The 21,427-nt window shown below is 36.3% G+C and overlaps 1 protein-coding gene across 1 annotated transcript in view; it reads left to right on the top strand.

The window, feature by feature from the left end:
- Positions 1–21,427, top strand: part of NPSR1 (neuropeptide S receptor 1) — a 1,074,098-nt gene that overhangs the window by 484,878 nt on the left and 567,793 nt on the right. The window contains exon 4 of the mRNA XM_044065077.1: positions 8,945–9,021. Coding sequence (XP_043921012.1) covers positions 8,945–9,021 — 77 coding nt within the window. The remainder of the gene's footprint in view (positions 1–8,944; positions 9,022–21,427) is intronic.

Genomic DNA, 21,427 nt, shown 5'->3' with positions numbered 1-21,427 from the left:
AACTATAGCTCTAGGTGAAGTATTTGTTGAGATAGAAGCAGGTTTCCTCAGTGCTCTATGCACCCTTTCATTTCCAAATGAAAGTCTTGCTTTCAAGTCTAAAAATTCAGGAATCCAGGTTGTTAAGAATGAAATAATGTATTCACCTTCAGTGTTTTCAGGCAGACCAAAGATCCTTATGTTGTTTCTCCTTTCCCTGTTTTCTAAGTCATCGATTTTGTTAGGCAGCCATGTATTCTGTTTAAGCAGAATTTTTTTTTGGAATTCTTCCTCTTTGAGTCTCCCTTCAGTGTCATTTAGAGAAGTCTCTATATTTGTTATTTTTGTATGTTGTTGCTGTAATAGTTCTTTAAGAGTATCAGTCTGTTTTTGAGAATTTAATTTGAGGTTTTCTAAGTCATTTTTAAAGCCATCCATCTTTAAAGATAGTTCCTATAAGGTAGATGTCATCAATTGCAGTTCTTTTTTCAAACCAACATCTGGGTGAGAATTCCTTGAGTTGTTCATATTCAGTGACTCAATATATCTCCAAGTTACTTGACAGGAAAATGTGTGTATATCTCCACCAAAGTTGATATTTATGTACTTTAGTAGTTTATCTATAGATTTCTGAGGTTTTAAACTTGAAAATAATACAATTTCCATTATTATTATAGTTATGGAGCTCTCAAAATTCATTGCTCTCAGTTGGCCATCTAGACTCTGCCCCCCAGTCTAATTTGGAAAGAAATGGAATGCATCATATCTGAAGTCATTAACTACAATATGAAAAAATGCAAACAGGTAGTCCCTCAACAGTTTGGTGTATCGAGCGTACATCATGTCAGTTTAATTTAATTTACTTCTTACAACATCTTAAAGAAGGTCATGGAGTTAGTGGACAGTCATCACTCAGTCCACACAGCCTCTCCAGATCTGGCCAATGGATTCAACATTTCCCAGGCCAAGCATATAAACTAAGAGACTTTAACCATAACCTTTACATGGTAAAGTGAAAAGTAAACTGTCTGAAAGATAGAACATACCTAGTTCAGGTGACAGGTACCACCTCAAAAAGTAAGATGGTACTATTAGCATTCCTCAGAGCTCAGTACATGGACCCACTGCTCTTTGATATATACTTGTCTAACCTGCCAAACATAAACTATTTATAGCTAATTAGGTTTTCCAATGCCTGTAAGTTGGATGTCATTTTGATCCGCCTGGACACTAAATCCCTACAGCAGGCACTGGCCCTTGCAAACCAAATAGTGTATTGACAAAGTATTAAAACTAAATGAATAAATGCAAAGAAGTGCAGAATTGTTGCATTTGATAAAACAACCCTCATAAACAGACACTGGTATCTGGGATCATCAAACTCCCATCACTTCAACCATCATAGTATCAGAAATCCTTCTTTCTAGTGCAACTAATATCTAAAGGCATCTCAACTAGGTCAAAAGAGATAATCACACTACTCTGATTAAGCCATTTACTTACTACTGTGCCTCTTTGGTATGTACCTATCTAGATAAATCACACAGTTAGAAAGATCCCAGAGGTTCCTAATTTAAAAAAAAAATAATGGCCTAAAGACCTCTGGTTATCAAGATAGCCTGGAAATCCTTGATATGATACTTGGTCTCTTATATGCTTCTGCATGAATATCTATGTCTTGCATTTCACGCCATTAAGGTCCAAACCTTCCTTGATTTCTTGCATATCCACAAGACAAAAACTAGAACTAAGGATTTAAATCTCAACTAATATATAAATAAAGCAGGCTGGTGGGACAGATGTATTACTTAGTGTGTGCCCCAACTATGGAACAAATTGTCTTTACATGTAAAACACACTGGCATACTTGCATCCTTCCAGATGAACCTTGATGATTGTATGGGTATCTACAAATTCATTCCTAGTCTGACCAGCTTTGTTCTTCATGAATTTGGAGATACTTCATGAAGTTAGCTATTGGCAAGGCACAAATGGTCCCTTGACTTACTTGCCTTGTAATTCCTTTGATCCTATGACCTCTCAACTGTCCAGATTTTTACTTCATATTTTTGGTCTGTTTCTCATAATGTAGTTTTCTAACAAATCATTGAGAATTTAAGTCATAATATAATGACAAACATTGGATTTTCAGGCTTCATACCCTTCAGAAAATTAATTCTAATTGAAAACATGTTGTTCTATCAACTTTCTAGGTTTGTAAGAGCAACATTTAAAAATTGTCTATATTTTTGGGCCTTTGTCCCCTCATTATTTATGGTTTTGTCCAGATTTCTTGCACTAAGAGATTGAGAGCAATGATATTGGCTCTCCAATCAAGCCAGGTTGATCACAGTTTTCACCCTGTACCTATGGCCTTATCTCAACTCTGAGACAGAAAAGATTGATCCCATAACACTATAATTTTAGGTTAAATATTAACTTTTGTCTGTGCCACAACATCTCTGATTGTGAGATAGTGCAGAAGTCAAGCATACTTCCTACAAAAGACAGACTGAGTCAGTATTAGGAGTATATGAAGTAACAGCATGTCTTACACAGAGTGATAGAATCCTTCTATGCAAGAAAGCCTGTGATACCTTCTAGTCTCATAAAAAATAGTGCCTGTCTATACATTATCCGCAGAGCATCCTGTTGCACATTTCAGCCTTTGTAGTGCTGTTTGTCATGTTTTCTGTTAGGGAATTTACAATGCAACAATGCATTTTTGTGCACTGATCATGACTGTAACAATTAACACAGTTAACTAGCACAATACAAATAACAGGCTTGCATGTGTGGAAGAAATACATATGAATAAAGTTCACATATGTACCATTGAAGGATCACATTGTAATTTTTTATTACATAGTCAAAACTCATTAAATGTTCTTGCTATTATCCAGGTAATGGATAAACCATTTTTTCTTTTGGTATTTGCTTAATTTATTCATTTACTTACTTATTAAGGTTTTCTTTGTTTTTGCCTTTTATCTGTCAACAACTATCTCCATCTCTAGGGCTAACAGTAAGGAATGATGGTGTCCCACCAGAATGGCATCATATTTGCAAACTCAGGATTCCTCCAGAATACCCTATGTCATACAATTAGGACCTTGATGCATGACAGAGTCACTATTTGAGTAAAACTTATAGTTGCAGACTGATGGATCCATGCTTTCATACACACCCATTACATTGCTTAATGTAAAGATTCTGCGTGCTAGAAAGTTATACCAAGCAAGAGTTAGCTCCCATCTCTGACAAGCAGAGTTTGAATAGTGGAAACAAATAAACAACTAGCATGTTGATTAAAGAGCAAATATCAGTTACTCAGTCCTGTCCCAACAGCCATCATCTCCAGCAGCCAGGATCACTAGCTGAACCTAAGTCATTAGGGCTGCAGTCAAGGATATTGGGAATAGAAACCCACCCCATGAATATGGCAAGGCACACTGCTGCATTTAGAAGTAATGGTATCCCTTGAAAAGCCTTCTAGCTTCAATAATGCCCATCCTAAACAGCATTGTTATATGTATAAAATGAAGAACCAACCAACACAACAAACCAAAAATAAAATAAAATAGGAAAACGAATACAGGCCAACACAGGTTTATTGACAAACAACCAGACGAAGGTTTACCTAGGTTTCGTCCACATAGGACTTCTTCAGAATACTGAAGTCACAATTAAAACCATATATATATATATATATATATATATATATATATATATATATATATATATATATATATATATATATGCAACCACAATCAATCCAATTAAACAATTAAATAAAAGTTAATCAACCTTAAAGATATACACATTGTCACTAAAAATGAATACTGTTAAAATGCCTACAATAAATACATAAAATGATAAACCCTTAAGCATTCTGTTTGGTACTGTGCTACTGTACTAACAATAAAAATGTAAATAGATTAACAATAAATATATATTACTAAAAATGAATACAACAACTATAACATGATGAATATACAAAAAAATAAAAAATAAAAGCATATATATTTATGTATAAATAGATGTATATATATATATGTGTGTATGTATAAAAAATAAAGGTTAATAAAATATACTAAATCCATAATAATGTTAATACTACCATCCTAAAATATGCTTCAATTTAAAATAGGGCTTAATGGAACTAAATTAATTAATACCAGGATAATTATGTGCATTTAACCTAAGCTGCCACCTTAATTCGCAAACATCCAAGTGAGCATCTGAAATCCTACCTTGAAGGTCAATCTTAACCTGCTGTAAAACACATAACTTAAGAGTGACCAATATTATCAATTAAATGTCTAGCTAGGGCATTGGTAGTTTTAAGATGTTTCATGTCCAAAAGATGTTCCCTAACCCTATCCTTAAAACACCTACTGGTTTTTCCTACATAAAATGCTTCACAGTCCTGACACTTAGCAAGATAAACCACATTATTAGTGTGACAGTCAAAATGACCTGTAACTGAAACAAAACAATGATTAATGGTGAAACTCTTACCAGTTGTTAAAATACAAGAGCAAATCTTATATCTACCACATTTAAAAGTGCCAGTAGGCCTGTTACTGGAAAAACTACTAGGCATTAAACAACGTTCAAACTTATCCTTTAATCCTTACGATAGATGAACGTAGGGTTATTGTTAAAATTCATAGATGACTTAAATTCCTGATCCATCTGTAAGAAACCCCAAACTTTGTTAATTATTTTCTTAATCCTATCAGAATCCCCATTATATGTCGAAACAAACAATAACAGCTTAACAGTGGAAAACTGTGACCCTTTAGTTGATCCAGGTGTAATGGAATGAACAGGCCCCCCTGCACCTAGAATGAAATGATAAAAACCTACCTCCCTTTTACCTTTTTTAAGGGTTTTATCATTTTATGTATTTATTGTAGGCATTTTAACAGTATATATTTTTAGTGACAATGTGTATATCTTTAAGGTTGATTAACTTTTATTTAATTGTTTAATTGGATTGATTGTGGTTGCATATATATATGGTTTTAATTGTGACTTCAGTGTTCTGAAGAAGTCCTATGTGGATGAAACCTAGGTAAACCTTCGTCTGGTTGTTTGCCAATAAACCTGTGTTGGCCTGGATTCATTTTCCTATTTTATTTTATATATGTATAAAATGCTCACAAATAGAAATATTGATTAGGAAACTCTTATCAAAAATGATGGCACAATAGCATTAGAGTCCCCCAGTCAGAAATTAAATAAAGGAACAATGACAACTGGTTGTATATAGTATTATCAAAACTAGTAAAGTTTTGAAAAAAAAAAACATTTTGCTTTCTGCATGACAGAATACCTTAACAAATACAGCATGTTATTTAGTAGTGTGCATATGTTTTGACAGTGTAAAATAACCAGTATTGTGTCCTGGCTCCTTAAAAACCTGATTATCAATTCTTTAGACCATGCAGTCTTTATTAATTCCTTTAAAGACATTGGCTATGTCAGTGAACAACTTTGGTGCCTGAGCAATTTGTGATTGCTTGTCTACCTCTGATAGTATCTAGTTAGGAGTACTCCAGATGTTCATATCAAGTATCCATCTTTTGGTCATTGCTTTTACCTTCATAAATATTGTTTCAAATTTCCTATTTAATGCCTATGTGATACTCATCACTTATGTACCATGACAATTATCTCCGAATGCACAAAAAATACAGGCAATCCTGCAGAATGACAATGTCTTAGTTCTCGGCTGATGAAATAAGAAAAAGTGACAAGTTACATGCAAAAAACAAAATGTGATCTACATAGCACACCTGAAAGTTTATGCCAATTGTGGTACACGCTTTGTCCCTGCAATATCCAAAAGATGCAGCCTGGAAACAGAAACATTTTAATATCTTTGTATATGGCTGTGCCCTTACTTTTCTTTTATAAAACAATTATTGATCTCTCAAACAAGGTCAGTACTTAACAGAACTTACGTTAGATGGCATCTATGTTTATTTGTTCTGAAGTATAGAAAGGTATTGTAAAGTAATAGTCATTCCTCAAGCTGAGTGTTGCCTTGCTATCATATACCCTGCTTCTATTGATTTTGCAAACCAATGAATACAAAAGTATTCCACTTTATGTTTTTTTTCAGGTTTGAATAACATTGCACGTCTCTCCAAAAGATATTTGGTTCCTACTTTCACACAGAACAGATTTTTACTTATGTGACTTTTCTTTCATCTACAGAAGCAAGATCACTGTCTTCTTTTAGACTGCTGTTTGCACAAATATGACAGCATAACTCTATCTACTCATTAGATCTACTCAAACTTATAGCCTTAATCTGATCATACTTAGACTCTACTTAAAAAAAAAACAGACTGCTTTTTCTCAGCCATGGCTCCTAGACTCTGTGCATAGCAAACAAATGGCATACGTAGTACTTCTCACCATTTCTAAAGCACATCAGCTAAAATCTTAAAAGCAGGGGTATATGCAAATGCTAGGGACATTTTTTCCAAAATCTTCTTGCATAAAAATCCACAGTATCAAACCCCTTCAGGGTTATACAACAATTTATTGTCTAGCACTATCATATGACAATGCCTTTAAAGTCCATGCACAAGAAACTATTTTGCAAGCTGCATCCTTTCTGATTCATAACTTATTCTCCAGTCTTTACTGCTGGGGAATTGAATATGTATTTACCCCCTGTACACATGTGCTTGTAATACCCTCACATTCACCATCTTCAATCTTGTCCACTCATTCTCCTTATGTTGGGGCATATTGGAGATGATAACCCTCAAGTATCACCACATATATCATTACAAATGGTCTCACCCTGCCACTTGATTTTGCATGGGGGTAAATAATGAATGTGTCATCCTCAATCACAGCTAAATGCATATATCCATTGCACACATTAAGATCCAGCCTTAGCAGCTTATCTGATTACTGTTATGGAGGCAAACTGGGGACCACACTTAACCTTCTAATTCACTATCTCAATCATAATTTACTAACTTATCAAATTATTCTTTCAAGCACTAAAACCCAGAAATTAGCTTCCTTTTTAAGTAGTTTATCATAACTCTCTTGTTATAGATTCTAATAGTTAAGCTATTTGACTATGACTGGCTTATAGGAATAATCACACTAATTATTACTCTGCACAAATCACAGATTACATTGCTAGCTACGTTATTGTGCTTTAATGATAGCCCAAAAATGAATATAAACATGTGCATTTTGATGTTGCGTTTGAAGGTAATAGTATTACTGTAACTTTATAGTATTGAAGAATGACATTGTTATTACCTTAGATGAATGTTACCCACTCATGAACCATATGGTATATCTGAATCTGAGACTGATGCATTGCATTTATGCATTCATTTATCTACTATTTTTGTAATTTGGGACCATATATCTGACATATTGTTTACCTATGAAGATTTACTGTAGTCTGTATTTTGCATTTGTTCCAGTGTGTTCCTGAAAAGGGTCCTTTGTGGATCAGCACACCTCCTTTGATAACAGATAAACTAAACTAATTAACTGTGTGATTGACGGATTGTACCTGGCACCATATAATTAAATATTCTTTTAATACTATCATATGCTTACACTTGTATTTATATGCTTGCGAAGGTGGGATGTGGTATTAGCATATTTCACTGGAAAATGGGTACTAAAGACTTATTAACATTCAGATGTGCAGACTTTCCAAAACATGGTTAATTTGAAGACCTTGTTTCTTCCTTAACTTAAACAAATGTATTTCCTACCTTCTGTGTATAAGACAACATGGATGACTATTTTTAGTTAGTTATTGCAATTTGTCTGTTTACCTTTAAAATTACTTTTTGTGTGGTGCTGTCTATTGAATACAGGAGATTAACAATTTGGTTATATTATTCCAACATTACTTAGCTATCATGCAAACAGAAAATTGCTAGATTATGACAAATACATGGGGAATTTGTAACTGCAGGACAGGAAATGTGAAACATAAACTCCATATAATTATGTTTTATATGTATATGCCTGTAGAGAGACCATATAGCAATTAAGGCATGACACTTAAGATGTTCATTCCCTTGTTTAAGAAAACTATGAATAAGACTGGGAAAGGTAAGACACATTTGCAATGGACGAACAGCTTAATTAAGTTTGCCAAGACTACAATGTACACCAAAACACTAGCTTGTAAAGCAAAGCCTCCTGGCTCTTTATTTTCTAAAACCAATAAACAATAGTTAACTCAGAATGTGCAACATACACATCAATTAAACAGGTAAATATAAACCCTATTTTCTAAAAGATTTTGGTAGACAGCAGAGAAGTGTTTCACTGCAGGGAAGTACAGAATAGTAAGTAGGCAGCATGTAAGTCCAGACAAAAGGGACCATGAAAAGCATCTGTCAAGGAGGAGGAGGATGTCATATTGTAGTTTTATAAAGTATAATTCAGCTAAGATGTTCTTGTTGTCATGCTGTGTGTGCTTCATTCAAATGTAAAGGACCAAAGCATGCAATTTTTATACATCAAAATGCTAAATCAAGTATCAGGTTCATTACCATAGTATACAGTAGCAGTATTGTCTTTTGGATGATGTGATACTGAAGTAAAACCATTCACACTTTTTTTTTTGTATTATGATTTATTCATGCCACTCTAACGAGAAAGGTAAAAGTTTAATGGTGATATAGTAGAAGCTGTCATTGTTTTAACACCACACTTGTATTGTGCCTTTAGATCAAATACAAACATATTTAAGTTTTCAGTATGTTACTTTACTTTCCCATTGTGGATTATTATTAGAAATGAATTGAGTGTTTTGAGTTGACAAAAAGGAAGATGTCCGATATAAAAAAAGCAAAAAGTTTACTAATATAGAAATGCACCATAAGACAACATTTTTAACTGTTTTGTTGGGATGTAACTACAGTTTTTTTTTTTTGTTTTTTTGCATTTACAGTGTCATTTACTTCATTGTGATCAGGACTATATGGGTCAAAAGTAAAGGCCATGTTATGATCATTACAAAGCATTATGGTAAGTGATTTATATTGCTGTCTATGCATGTACAATATATGTTTTCTTGAATGATAGCATAACAAAAAATGTTAGGGGTTAATATCCCACATTAGATTTTTCTTTTGCATTTTACATTGCTGTTGTTTTTAAACAGGCACAAGTTTTATTGGTGTTTCTTTGAATAAGAGGACATGACTACCATATACAAGTGATGTATAACATGCCTTCATCTTCACACTCAGACCATTAATAATTTCTTGGAATTTAGTAATGACATTTTTAGATGATGGGACTGCAAACTGCTATTAAATGCAACAGTCTGATGTTTAGTTACTTCTCCTATTGACTAGCATTGATATCTGTCATTTGTAAAGCAGAACATTTTTGCTCACTTCCCGACTCTGCTTTTAAGAGTGTCATGTTGATGATAAAGTTAGACAGTGATTACACTTTTGAAAATGTTGCTAGTCACAGTGTGTAGCCATGGTGTATATATCACAAGGTTGTCAGCTTAAAAAAGCCAAAAGTGGGATATTTTTAGTTAGACCTAATATTTTCCAGTATAAGCCAACTCTTCAACTAATTCAAATGATAAGTTTTCATATTATTACAAAAATAAAGAATTGCTTGTATATAATTTTAGTTGTTTCCATTGCTTTATATAACATTAAGCAATTTCTGTAAAAGTTTCATAGATTTCTGTACTACTTAAAGGAATGTTAGAAAATGTTTCTTCTCCTAAAATATTAAGATAATTGCCATTTTTGTCATGGTTTATTGTAAGAAACAAGAGGCCAAACTGGGACTGTTGCATGAAAATAGAGATAAATGATAACCCTAATATATTTTGATTTTGTCGATAATGCTTACATGCCTTTGTGATCCATAAGGCACTGCAAAGACATTCTAGTAACATAAATGCAACACAGGGGTATTCTGCCCTTTTAACAGACAGATTCATTAAAGGATCCACAATACTCTGAACAAAAGATTTCTATCTAGTCCAGTGGTATTCCATCAGATGAAAGACATGAGCCAGCACAGTGCTCTGAGCATGAGATGCCAGGCATCTTACAGGGTATAGCTTCATGTACTAGACTGGGGATCACTGGTGAGCTTTCTGTGCTCTAAAAGCATATACAACATTGTGATTGGCAATGGAGAAGCAGTGATATGAACACAGGATGCCAGGCTGGAGTTAGGTTGCTGCTACAGATGCATGATGAGAGGTTATAAAAAGGAGTCTGAATTCAGGACTGTGTGTCAATTATAATATTCTGCATTACTTGCTGGATGGAATGTAGGAATTGATGTGGAGTGTTCTGTATGAAGACTCTCAGACTGCTCAAAGCATTTTGCATTGCAAGTAGGATGCAGTTAATTTATTTATTTATAACTTTTTTGACTGGGTAGGTGAACTGGTCCATTCACCCTTTTTAGTCACAACCAGGGCATCAACTGTAGATTTAAATGGTGGCCAAGCCAGGGTCAAAGAACTGGACTTGGGCACTGCTTAGATTATAACACTTTTTTGTATGTAAAACTATCTTTTTAAAAGGGGATATAACCCTGATTTAGAACTTTAAAAATTGTAATATAGAAGAGAAAGCTAGCCCTATTAGTCAGTGATACACATTTGGTATTTTCTAGCAGTTTGCTGTGATGAAGGAAGCAGTCTGCTAAGAGAATAAATCTACAAATTTTGTTTTCTAGTATTTGCATTCTATGGACATTTTTGACTAAGAAAGAATAGTTCATATTCCAGCTTAGAAGTTAATAATTTTTTTAGCAAAAGGTAAGTGGACTGTAGGTGGGAGAAGAGAGCCTGTAGCATAGTTTTAATTGTATTATTACTTTGAAATAGAGTCTATGTGTTTTGTAAAGGTAAGGGTTGGGTGAAGAATAAGGCCTACTTATCACAGTTCTGTAACATTTTGGATTGTGTCACCACAGAAATCTGTAAGGCGAATAGGAGGAATACTGGGTAATTTCTTGGAAGATGAGAATATTATGACATTAATAAAGGATACTAAAACCCACTTGGGCCACCATGGCATAAAACTATTAAATCTTTCATTATAAACACACACATGGATAAGCACTTTCAAACAAAACTGCTCTTCATCAGATCCATAAACTAAAACCTTTAGATTTGTTTAAAATGGCATTCCCAACCAATCAGAGTTGAGTATTTGGCCTACGCCTGTTTAATGCCGGTTTTAAAGGCAAAACACCATTTAGTCCAGGAAGCCGATCTGCTTGTAAGTCGGCTATCCATTTAAGTTCACCAAATTCAGTGTTCTGGTACAAATCCCCTCTTCTTATATTCTCTTTCTGTATGTAAATTACCATAAATTTAAAGGAATGCATAGGGTTCAATAAAGTATGCTCTGCTAAAGCATTGTATTTGTCTTTGTTGTGAATATCCCTTATATGCTGTAATATTCTTTATTTAAACATCTGATTGGTTTTGCCTACATAAATTGAGACATTTCTGACATTTTGTAAGGTAAACTAATTTTTTAGTCCGATAATGCACATGTAAATTTGGCTTATATTCCACATTAGTAACTGGGTGTCAGAATGAATTCAAAGGATCAACATACTGACAGCCTTTACAATACATACATGGAAAGGTACCTCTCCTGATCTGTTTCTTTGCTTTTTGTAACCCTTTACCGGGATATGTATCCTTGCATAACATTCTCTTCAAGTTCAGCCCATTCTTATAACTGAACATATGTGTCTCTCCCACAATATTTCTAATTTGATTATCTGGTTTTAAAATGTTCCAATTCTTTCTTATTATTTGACTAATCATCCTATTAAAATTATTATATGGTAATAATACTTTTAAGTTATTCTTTCTTTTCTTTGTTATCCATTTGACTTGGTGTTAAACAAGAAATCCCATAATTTCCTACAGATTTGGCTTTAGTTGAGGGAACTCTTAATCATTATTTAGCTGTTTTGTCTACTTCGTGGGGCTTATATCCCTTTGCCAAAAAAGGATTACTCATCTCCTTTGTTTGCTCTTCATACATTTTATTGCGTGTACAAAACCTGGAGACTCTCATCATTTGTCCTTTTATTCCATTTGGGTAAATGTGTGGGGGGTGCATACTATCCCTTTTTAACAACGAGTTCCTCCAGCACACCTTCCTATAAATTCTTGTTTGAAAGTTACCATAGTCATCTTTATATAGATTTACATCCAAGAATTCTATCTCTTGAAATGATGCTTTCATAGTAAAAGTCAAAAAAATAGTGCTCCATCCTAAATATTGTACAAATGACTCCAATTGTCCCATATCACCTGCCCATAAAATAAATATATTGTCCAAAAACCTTTTATAGTAATGCAATAAGGTACTCCAATTATTACTTATCGATTGTATAACTTCTTTCCAATGAGCCATCACTAAGTTCGCATACGTGCTGGCACATGCAGTGCCCAGAGCACCCCCCCCCCACCATTGTTACCAGTAATATTTATTAAAAACAGAAACACAATCAATATTAACTTTAAGAATGTACATATCAACCAAATTGTCTTTCCATCTTCCCATTGATGTTTGGTTAGGAAATCTTTAATAGCTGTTATTCCATATTTATTTGGGATAACTGTGAATAAATTATTCACATCTAGCATAACAAACATAAGATTTTCTCCAGCTTTCACTGTATTTGTATATTTGGCTAATGTTAATAAAAAGTGAGCTGTATCTTTCAGTACAGCTGGTGCATATATCAGTGACTTTTTTTAGTTTATTCTCCACCCACATCAAAAGATATTCAGTAACCCAACCCTGACCTGAAACAATAGGTCTTAGGGGTGGATCGCTCCTAATTTTATGTATCTTCGGTTGCCCTTTAATCGTAGGGATGAATGGGTTCTCCACTTTAACAAAGTCATATATTTCATCTGAGATGTATCTCCTCATATGCATTTCATGTAGGGTTATCTGCACTTCCTTTATTATGTCTTTCACTTGTGCAGCCTCTGTTTGACTGTAAGCAGCTTGTTGCTGTAACATATACATTTTATTCTTATAAAAAACATGATTCATTACCACAATTACACCTCCTCTATCAGCAGGTCTTATTGCAATGTCAGGATGTTCAAGTAATTCTTTTAAGGCTTTGTTTTCATTAATTGATAAGTTGTAAAAATAATTTTGCCACTTCATGTTTAACAGCTCTGCTACTTCCATTTCACATGTTCTCATAAAAGTATCTACAACTGGGTGGGTAGGTGGTATGAACATACTTGCCCTTTGATTCAATAAAGCTCCATGCAAGAATAAGTCTATTCCTGCACAGAGCGGATCATGCCCATTCAGCACAGCAACACAACTTGCATATTCATGAAGGTGAGCTGCTGTATAACATGCATGAGCATGATCAGTGAATGAGTGCACAGGGTGTGTCTGAGCATTGCTCACATAGTAAACGCACACCCTGCACTCAGAATGTGCTGTATGGCACTTTGAAAACAAAAACAGTGTCCGCAGACACAGTTAGCATACCCCTAACTGAACAGATATCTGCAGAATGTCCAGACTTGTGCCTCATATGTCAGGTGTATTCCTCCTACTGTCCTGGCAGAGCTGAGGCTTGAAGACCTTAAATAATGACAAACAATTGAGTGTAAAAGTCCACATCCATAGGTCATACTAATGCAAAACCTATTATTCATCAACTTCCTAAGTTTGTAAGACCAATATTTAAAATCTGTCCCTCTGCCCCCGACATCATGTTAGGCTTCATCCAGATTGTATGCTGTAAGAGGTGAAGAGGTATGACTGTTAGCTTTGTCCACATCCCTAAACTAAGAGAAATAAAACAAATAATTATTTTTTCCCATTCCCCACTAAAGTTTAAGCGTAGTTGAATGGGTGTGCATGTCATGCAGATGTGTATAGCATAGCTTAAACATCCAAAGGAGCTAAATAGAAATATACAGCTGAAATAATTAAAGTGAAATAGTGTAGTGGTTAGAGCTTTCACTTAACATTCATAAAATCATTCATGGTTCGAGCCCTAATGCAGTCCATTCATTTTTATATGTGAAAACAGCACTAAAACTATATTTTATTATAAATAGGTAGTGAATAATATATATTTGTTAACCAGGGTAGTGTAGCAGGTCCAAATATGAGGTGTCAGTTTAGTACAGATGTAAAATCCCCATACAAACACAAGTGTCCCATACAGTATAGCCACAAAAGAATATAATGTAATGAAAGCATATAGAAGGATGTTATGGAAGGGAAACATACATATCATAAGATGTAATTAAGAAAGAATCAACCCCACAATCCTGATAGTCCAAAAAATGAAAGTTGAACAATGTTAAATTGTGCTCAACTATGCTTAGCTGGTGTACATATTGCTTAAATTTGAATGCTTAGCAATAATTAGCATAGCTAAGTGGATTTGTGCACTGGTAAGCAATGCTTGGCATCTACCCCTTTAAGCAATGCTTATCTGTGCTAAGCAGGTTTGCTCGTAACTTAGCTTAGCTCAGCATATTCAAAATCATCCAATCACAGCAAAGGGCAGGAAATCAGCCCTATTTAAAGCTCACAGGAGGGAATACAGCCCATAACCATTTGCAGCTGATCACTGCAGGCACTATGAGTGATGTTGGGGAAGGTGTGCACTTTTGGGCACAGCATTGGGGCATTCAGGAGTCCAGGGTCATGGTTGGACTCCTTGTAAAAGACCATGAAGGGAGACTGCTGTAGGACCAGTATCAGGGCTCCTAATACAAAGAGGAGGCCTGGGACCATCTCACACATGACCTCACCAGTACTACTGGTATCCCTCGGACTGCTGAGCAGGTCCAGAACCATTATGATGACCTGAAGCATAGGGAGCAGGATCTCTTGGACCAGTGAATCCAAGACTCACAGGCACGGAATCCCTGAAGTGTGTAAGTATCAGTATCAATCAGTGTTCTGCAAAATCCAGCCTGAGTATGTAATCAATAGGTATGCATAAATGTTTATTTATCTCCTGTACAGCTGCAGATGAGAGGGTTGCAAATATTGACACACATGCCAGCAGGCTGCTAAGGCTGCACCGGGAGGCTGGTGAGTAAATATCTAGCTTGCATTATCTAGGGTAAATAAATAAAAAGTAGTAGATTGTCAATAACTAGTAGGTAAACTGTTTACTGTGTGCAATGAGTAAAGGACTGTCATCAGATGAATAAAGGTCTCTGTAACATTTAATAAAAATAAAAACCCTAGACTGTTGTGTTTACTATGTCATGTTGTGGTATGAATATAAATGTGTACAAGTTCTGCATAGTTATGTGTTTCTGGTAGAAAATAACTGTTTCATGGAACTATCACTGAAAACCTAACATATTATCTGTTGTCTGAAAAGTGCAGTACAGTACTCACTGCCTAGGGTATTTGTCTAACTACAAGGTCAGATTGTGCAAACCAGAAAGTACTAGGGAGAAAAAAAGTCAAACATGAGTCAGTAGTTGCTCAGTGACTCATTGTGATGAAACACATCTGTGGTTTATCTTTTTGCACAAACAGGCATGGTTCAAATCCTGGAAGTGGTAGTGCGCTGAATGCATATTGTCAAACAAGAATATGTGAATATTTGTATAAACAGTCAGGTAGTATTAACATAAATTACCTCCACAGGTCTGTAAGGTAAGGAAATGTTTGTAATAGCTGTAAGAAGGTTTTACCAACACAATCTGTGTTCAACATATCCACTGTCCAACCCCAAGGCTGCAAATGACAGCAAGATAAGTACATACACCGAGCACTTTGTTCTGATACGTGTCCTTCAAGTGTCATGATGTCACAGCTAATGATCACTGTTGATAATAACCAGGGAAACAGATAGAAACCCTGGTGGAGTATGTCAGTACCACACCCCCCAAGCATGAGTGCTGGGCTCTCCGGTGTCACATATGTAACTGTGAAGAGGTGAATATGTGTAAAAACAGTCAGGTAGTGTTAACTCATATTTCTTCAACAGGTCTGCCAGGTATGGAAATATGTCTATTAGCTGTAAAAAGGCTTAACCAATACATTGTGTACAACAATCCCACTGTCCATCCCCAGGCCATAGGTAGATATGCAGTGAGGTCATCCATGGAGAGTAATGAGTAGAGTAATGACATGTACAATTGTTGAAATTTGAAGCCTAGATAGTTGTTAATTGACCTCTCTCTCTTTCCCCCACCCTATTTGTACCTATAATTCATACACATTAAATGGGTATGTTTATCTCCAAACCTACTGTTGAGATGTGTCCTATTGTTATACAAATATTGAACTGTTTGAATTGTAATGTTCCTTGTTCAGATACTATCATTGGTGGCCTGTTGCTATCAATGTAACTTGCATGCTGTTATAATGCCTACTGTGGTTCCATATATGCATGTGTTCTGTTTGCTATGCAACTGTTTCAATCCTGTTTTATGGAGTCAATTGGAACACCCATGCATGCTGTTATAACTAATCCTGAATTCTGTTGTTCTTGACTAACCACCATATTTTTTAAACTGAAACACCATAGCACATCTGGGAAGGCAGATCCTGGTGGATCCACCTGTCCCACCTCATGTGGCCGTGGTACTGGGCCTCAGCATATCTGGACCTGACCCAGGCCTTCCTCTTCTGTTGGTCCTGCACCACCTTCATGTGTAACTGCCTCACAGGGTGGGGCGTGTCCCCCCTGGGACCGGGTGTTGAGAGGAGACCATCACCCTCAGTCCGGTCCGGGGATTGGTGCACAGCATCCTCCGATCAGAGTACGGTGATCAGCTGTGCTAGTGTGAGGGACACCTGGTGCATCTTGAGGGTCCACCTGCCTGTCCTGCACAGCCCCCAGCATAGCCACCTTCGGGGCCGTGAAGGTGCAGTGGTGACATCCCATGGGTGGGGACCTTAGTCCCACTGTAACCATATGGGGGCTCATGTGCATCTGATTCCCAACCACCCTCCCCATCCAAGGTGTTTACCCTATGTGTCATATACTGCCCCTGTCAGCTGTCTTGTCTGTCTTCCTACCCAACTTACCTCCCCAAATGTACCCACTATCCTTTCCCAACATCCCACTCTCACCTTATAAAAAATACTAAAAAAGGGCAATCTTTTGCCAAAAAAAATGTTGCCCCATACATAGCTGTCCATTTCACACACATAATCATGTCTAATTGGCTTAACAATACATTACTGTTGTCCTCACCCCTCTCTCAGGGGTTTGAGTGGCCAAATTCACCATCAAATTCTGTATCAATGCACAACTGTTGCTGTATCAGAAATGGACAGCTATGGACCTTCCCTACAACCGTCCTGTACATTCCTAGCTATCTGTCATATTGTTTTTCTCTCTGCATGCCTCCTTTTTCACCACTTTCCTATCACCCCTTTTTTCTTTTCTTTTAAATAAATTAGTGCAGGGGTAAGCTGCAATAAGTAGCAATAAGCAGCAGTAAGCAAGTTTGCATGATGCTAAGCGATGCCTACACATATTAAGCAGTTTCCCATTTAACCATGTGTTGGCATCCATTACTATCATGCAAACCCATACAAACCTGCTTACAACTGCTTAAAACTGACTTAATCATCCTGTCTCCATCAGCCACTGTTCTGCCCAGCAACAAAATAATCAGCCTGGCCAAGTCTTGATCCCAGGACCCTGTACACCATAGTCAGAGCAATGTAAACTACACCATCTGAGCTGTAAGAATGAAGGCTGTTTTTTTCAAATATATAATTCAGTACAATAGTAGGGAATAAACTCTGTGGACTCAGTCATGTTTAGTACATATAAGTATACACATATAGTTGTGTATGGTGATAAATATGAAAAAGTATATAGATCAGATATATGGAGCTATACATATAAAACAAATGCATATAGAATATATACATACATATTGTTATATAAATATATATATAGATATCAAAAAATGAATATATCAATATAGATACACCTTAAAAAATATATATATATATATATATATATATATATATATATATATATATATATATATATATATATATATATATATATATATATATATATATATATATATATATATATATATATATATATATATATATATATATATATATATATATATATATATATATATATATATATATATATATATATATATATATATATATATATATATATATATATATATATATATATATATATATATATATATATATATATATATATATATATATATATATATATATATATATATATATATATAGATATAGATATATATATGCTCATAACATGTAGTGGAGTCATACCCAGCACCATACCTCTCCTCCTCTTAGTACAAGAATTCTGGACAAAGTCTGTCAAAATGGGGGGACAATGGGCCAAGACCAGAGACATAATGTACGTACTGCAGTTATAAATGTAGTCTGTTGCTACAGTAACAGGGTTTGTATCAGCATATATGTTCAGAAGGATATGAGTTCTGAAACTGAAACGTATGTCATCATTTACTGTCAGAAATTCTCAGATCCTCACAGTGATTTAACACATAAATGAAACTAATGATTCTGTGGAACAGATCAGAAATATGAGCAATAAACCTGGACAGTCTGAAACAATCTGGCCAGTTGAGAGGTATGCTCAGAACCCCTTAGTGCAAAAAATCTGGACCAAGCCTGACAAGGGGGGGGGGGTGAAGCCATGTAGCTAGGAACATATCCCAAATACTGCAGTAGATAGTGTGACACAGTTGCAGTAACACCCTCCTGTCTGTTGTAACTTATATTGACTGGAATAGCCCATGTCCAAAACCACATTACTCCCCACTAGTTGTTGACATAAATCCTCACATCATCCCACTGATGTGCCAGAAATACACAACACATATGGGGGCCAGGCAACAGTACATCTGATATATATCTGGACATAACATCACAGTAGGGAAACTACACTGAGCTGCTAGTTATGTCACCAAACACTTTCTAAACTACAAGCAGACTGACACAACATCATCCCAAGTTTGCTATGTTGGAATACACATGTAATTGCAAATATATCAGGCAATACAGGGATGTAACAGCACTGACAGACACCAGTGTGAAAGTGCATACCCATAACTAATCTTACCACATTCAAATTGACATACTGGTAAGCCACATGAACAGTAGAGTATATGGACTGTGTGAACAAAATCATGAGCATGTTTGCCACTCACGCACTACCCCTACATATACTGGCCGAATTCATAGTGTAGTCTGATGCCTGACTATGGTGGGGCATGTGTCAGTCTGCCCCTACAAACATATACAACTGACAGAGCACTAGAAACTGGAGTAGCATGCAAAGTCAGATAGAAAAATACCCATAACACTTACATCTACCCCCCTCCTACACAGGCCAAATAACACATGCACAATACACTGCTACACATTCCTAACAGTCTGTCAACAATTACCAGAAATACAGTCTTCTCAACTGTATAGAGTCCCACAGAACATCCAGGCCTTATCCTCATATATAAGGCCTCCTACGCATAGCATGTCTGGCAGTCTGATGCATCACTGGGATGATATCAGGAATGAAGTCGCTATATAATGATATATGATACCTATCCACCTCTTACAGCATGACATCTGGACAAAGCCTGACATACTTGAGGGCCAAAGGCCCAAACACAGGGACATTATTGACATATTGTTGTTATGAACTGAGCAAGTTGCTGGTGTAACAGGGTTGTTGCAACGTATCTGTTCTGAGGGATATGAAGTCAGAAACACACATGATGTTACTATTTACTGACTGCAATCCTCAGAATATGCTACTGAATTTCCAAGGCCAAAAATGTGAAAGTAGCACACAACTATAAGAGTCAAAACTCTGGCCAGTCTGCAGATAGCCCTACAGTTTAGTGTTATGCCAACCACAGAACACTAACAGACTTAAATGCATGCAGAGCAGCCATATCCACACAAACCCTGTCAAACTAACATTACTTCAAATGTATAATAGCAATACTTACATTCTGTCCCTATGTCTTGAACATTCTCCCCCAGTTTGTTGGGCTGTCTCCACAGTGTTTGTTGCAAGAGGTCCTTGATGTCCTCCTCACAGGCAAGGAAAAGGGGCAATGCCCGCCTGATGTACTCAGTTATAGGAGTGTGTTTCCATGCTGTTGGGTACAGTAATGATACCACAGCTGTTCTACATGCAATTAGCAAGTGGGGGGCTCCAGTTGGTGCACAGACCATCAACTGCTCTAGAGAATTACATACAAAAGGCAAGCTACTGCCTATACCAAACAGATGTATATCCTACATCTATCTGTGAGAGAGAGAGAGAGAGACAAACTAACAAACAGAAAGACAGACACACACACTGAAACTGATGGAATATACCAACTGAACAAAAAAAACACAGGTATGTCAAACAATTAAGCATGTAATTGAATGTACTTGGGGGTATGTAAACATGGAAAATAGGATCTTCAAACAATATTATGTCTGAACAACACATGCTGTACTGATATATTGCTGAGCAGAACCTATGACCATAGAAACTGTGTCTGTCTGCAGTGACATAGAACACAACTCAGGGCCCTGAGTCACCCCAGGAAAGGATGGCTCACATATGACCACTTCCAGAGTGTGTGCTACACAATACTAACTGTGACACTGCTTGGCCACACCCAGTGCAAATTTTACCATCATTAACTCTGCTAAGTACAGCTCTGACTTGTGCCTCTTTTTTCAATACCAATGTCTCCAACTCATATAACATAACTGGTCTCACTGCCCTCTTGTAGACCTTCCCTATCACCCTTAATGGTGCTCGTCTGTCACAAATTACACCTGACACTCTTCTCCATTACCGCCATCCTGCCCGTACTGTCGTCTTCACCTTACCTCCACACTCGCCATTACTCTGAACTGTTGTTCCCAAGTATTTAAACCTATCCACCTTTGAAAGCTGTACTCCATGCATCCTCACCATTCTTCTATCCTCCCTCCCATTCAAACACTTATATTCCATCTTAGTCCTGCTGACCATCATTCCTCCCCTCTCTAGATGATACCTCCACCTCTCCAGGGTCTCCTCAACCTGTTCCCTACTCTCACTACAGACCACAATGTCATCTGCAAACAGCACAGTCTAGGGGACTCCTGTCTGATCATGTCTGTCAACCTGTCCATCACCAATGCAAATAAGAAAGGGCTCATAGCTGATACCCAATGTACTCCCACCTCCACCTTAAACACACCTGTCACTCCCAATGCAGAACTCACCACTGTCACACTAGCCTTGTACATATCCTGTAGCATTCTTACAGATTCCTCCGCTACTCCTGACCACCATACAATACCACAACTCCTCTGCAGGCATCCTATCATATACTATCTCTAAGTCCATAAAGACACAATTCAGC

This window comes from Protopterus annectens, chromosome 3.part0 (assembly GCF_019279795.1).
Source record: "Protopterus annectens isolate FY-2018-M chromosome 3.part0, PAN1.0, whole genome shotgun sequence".
NCBI classification, from domain to species: Eukaryota; Metazoa; Chordata; order Ceratodontiformes; family Protopteridae; genus Protopterus; species Protopterus annectens.
The sequence above is the reverse complement of the archived record's forward strand: the minus strand, read 5'-3'. Positions and strand labels throughout refer to the sequence as shown.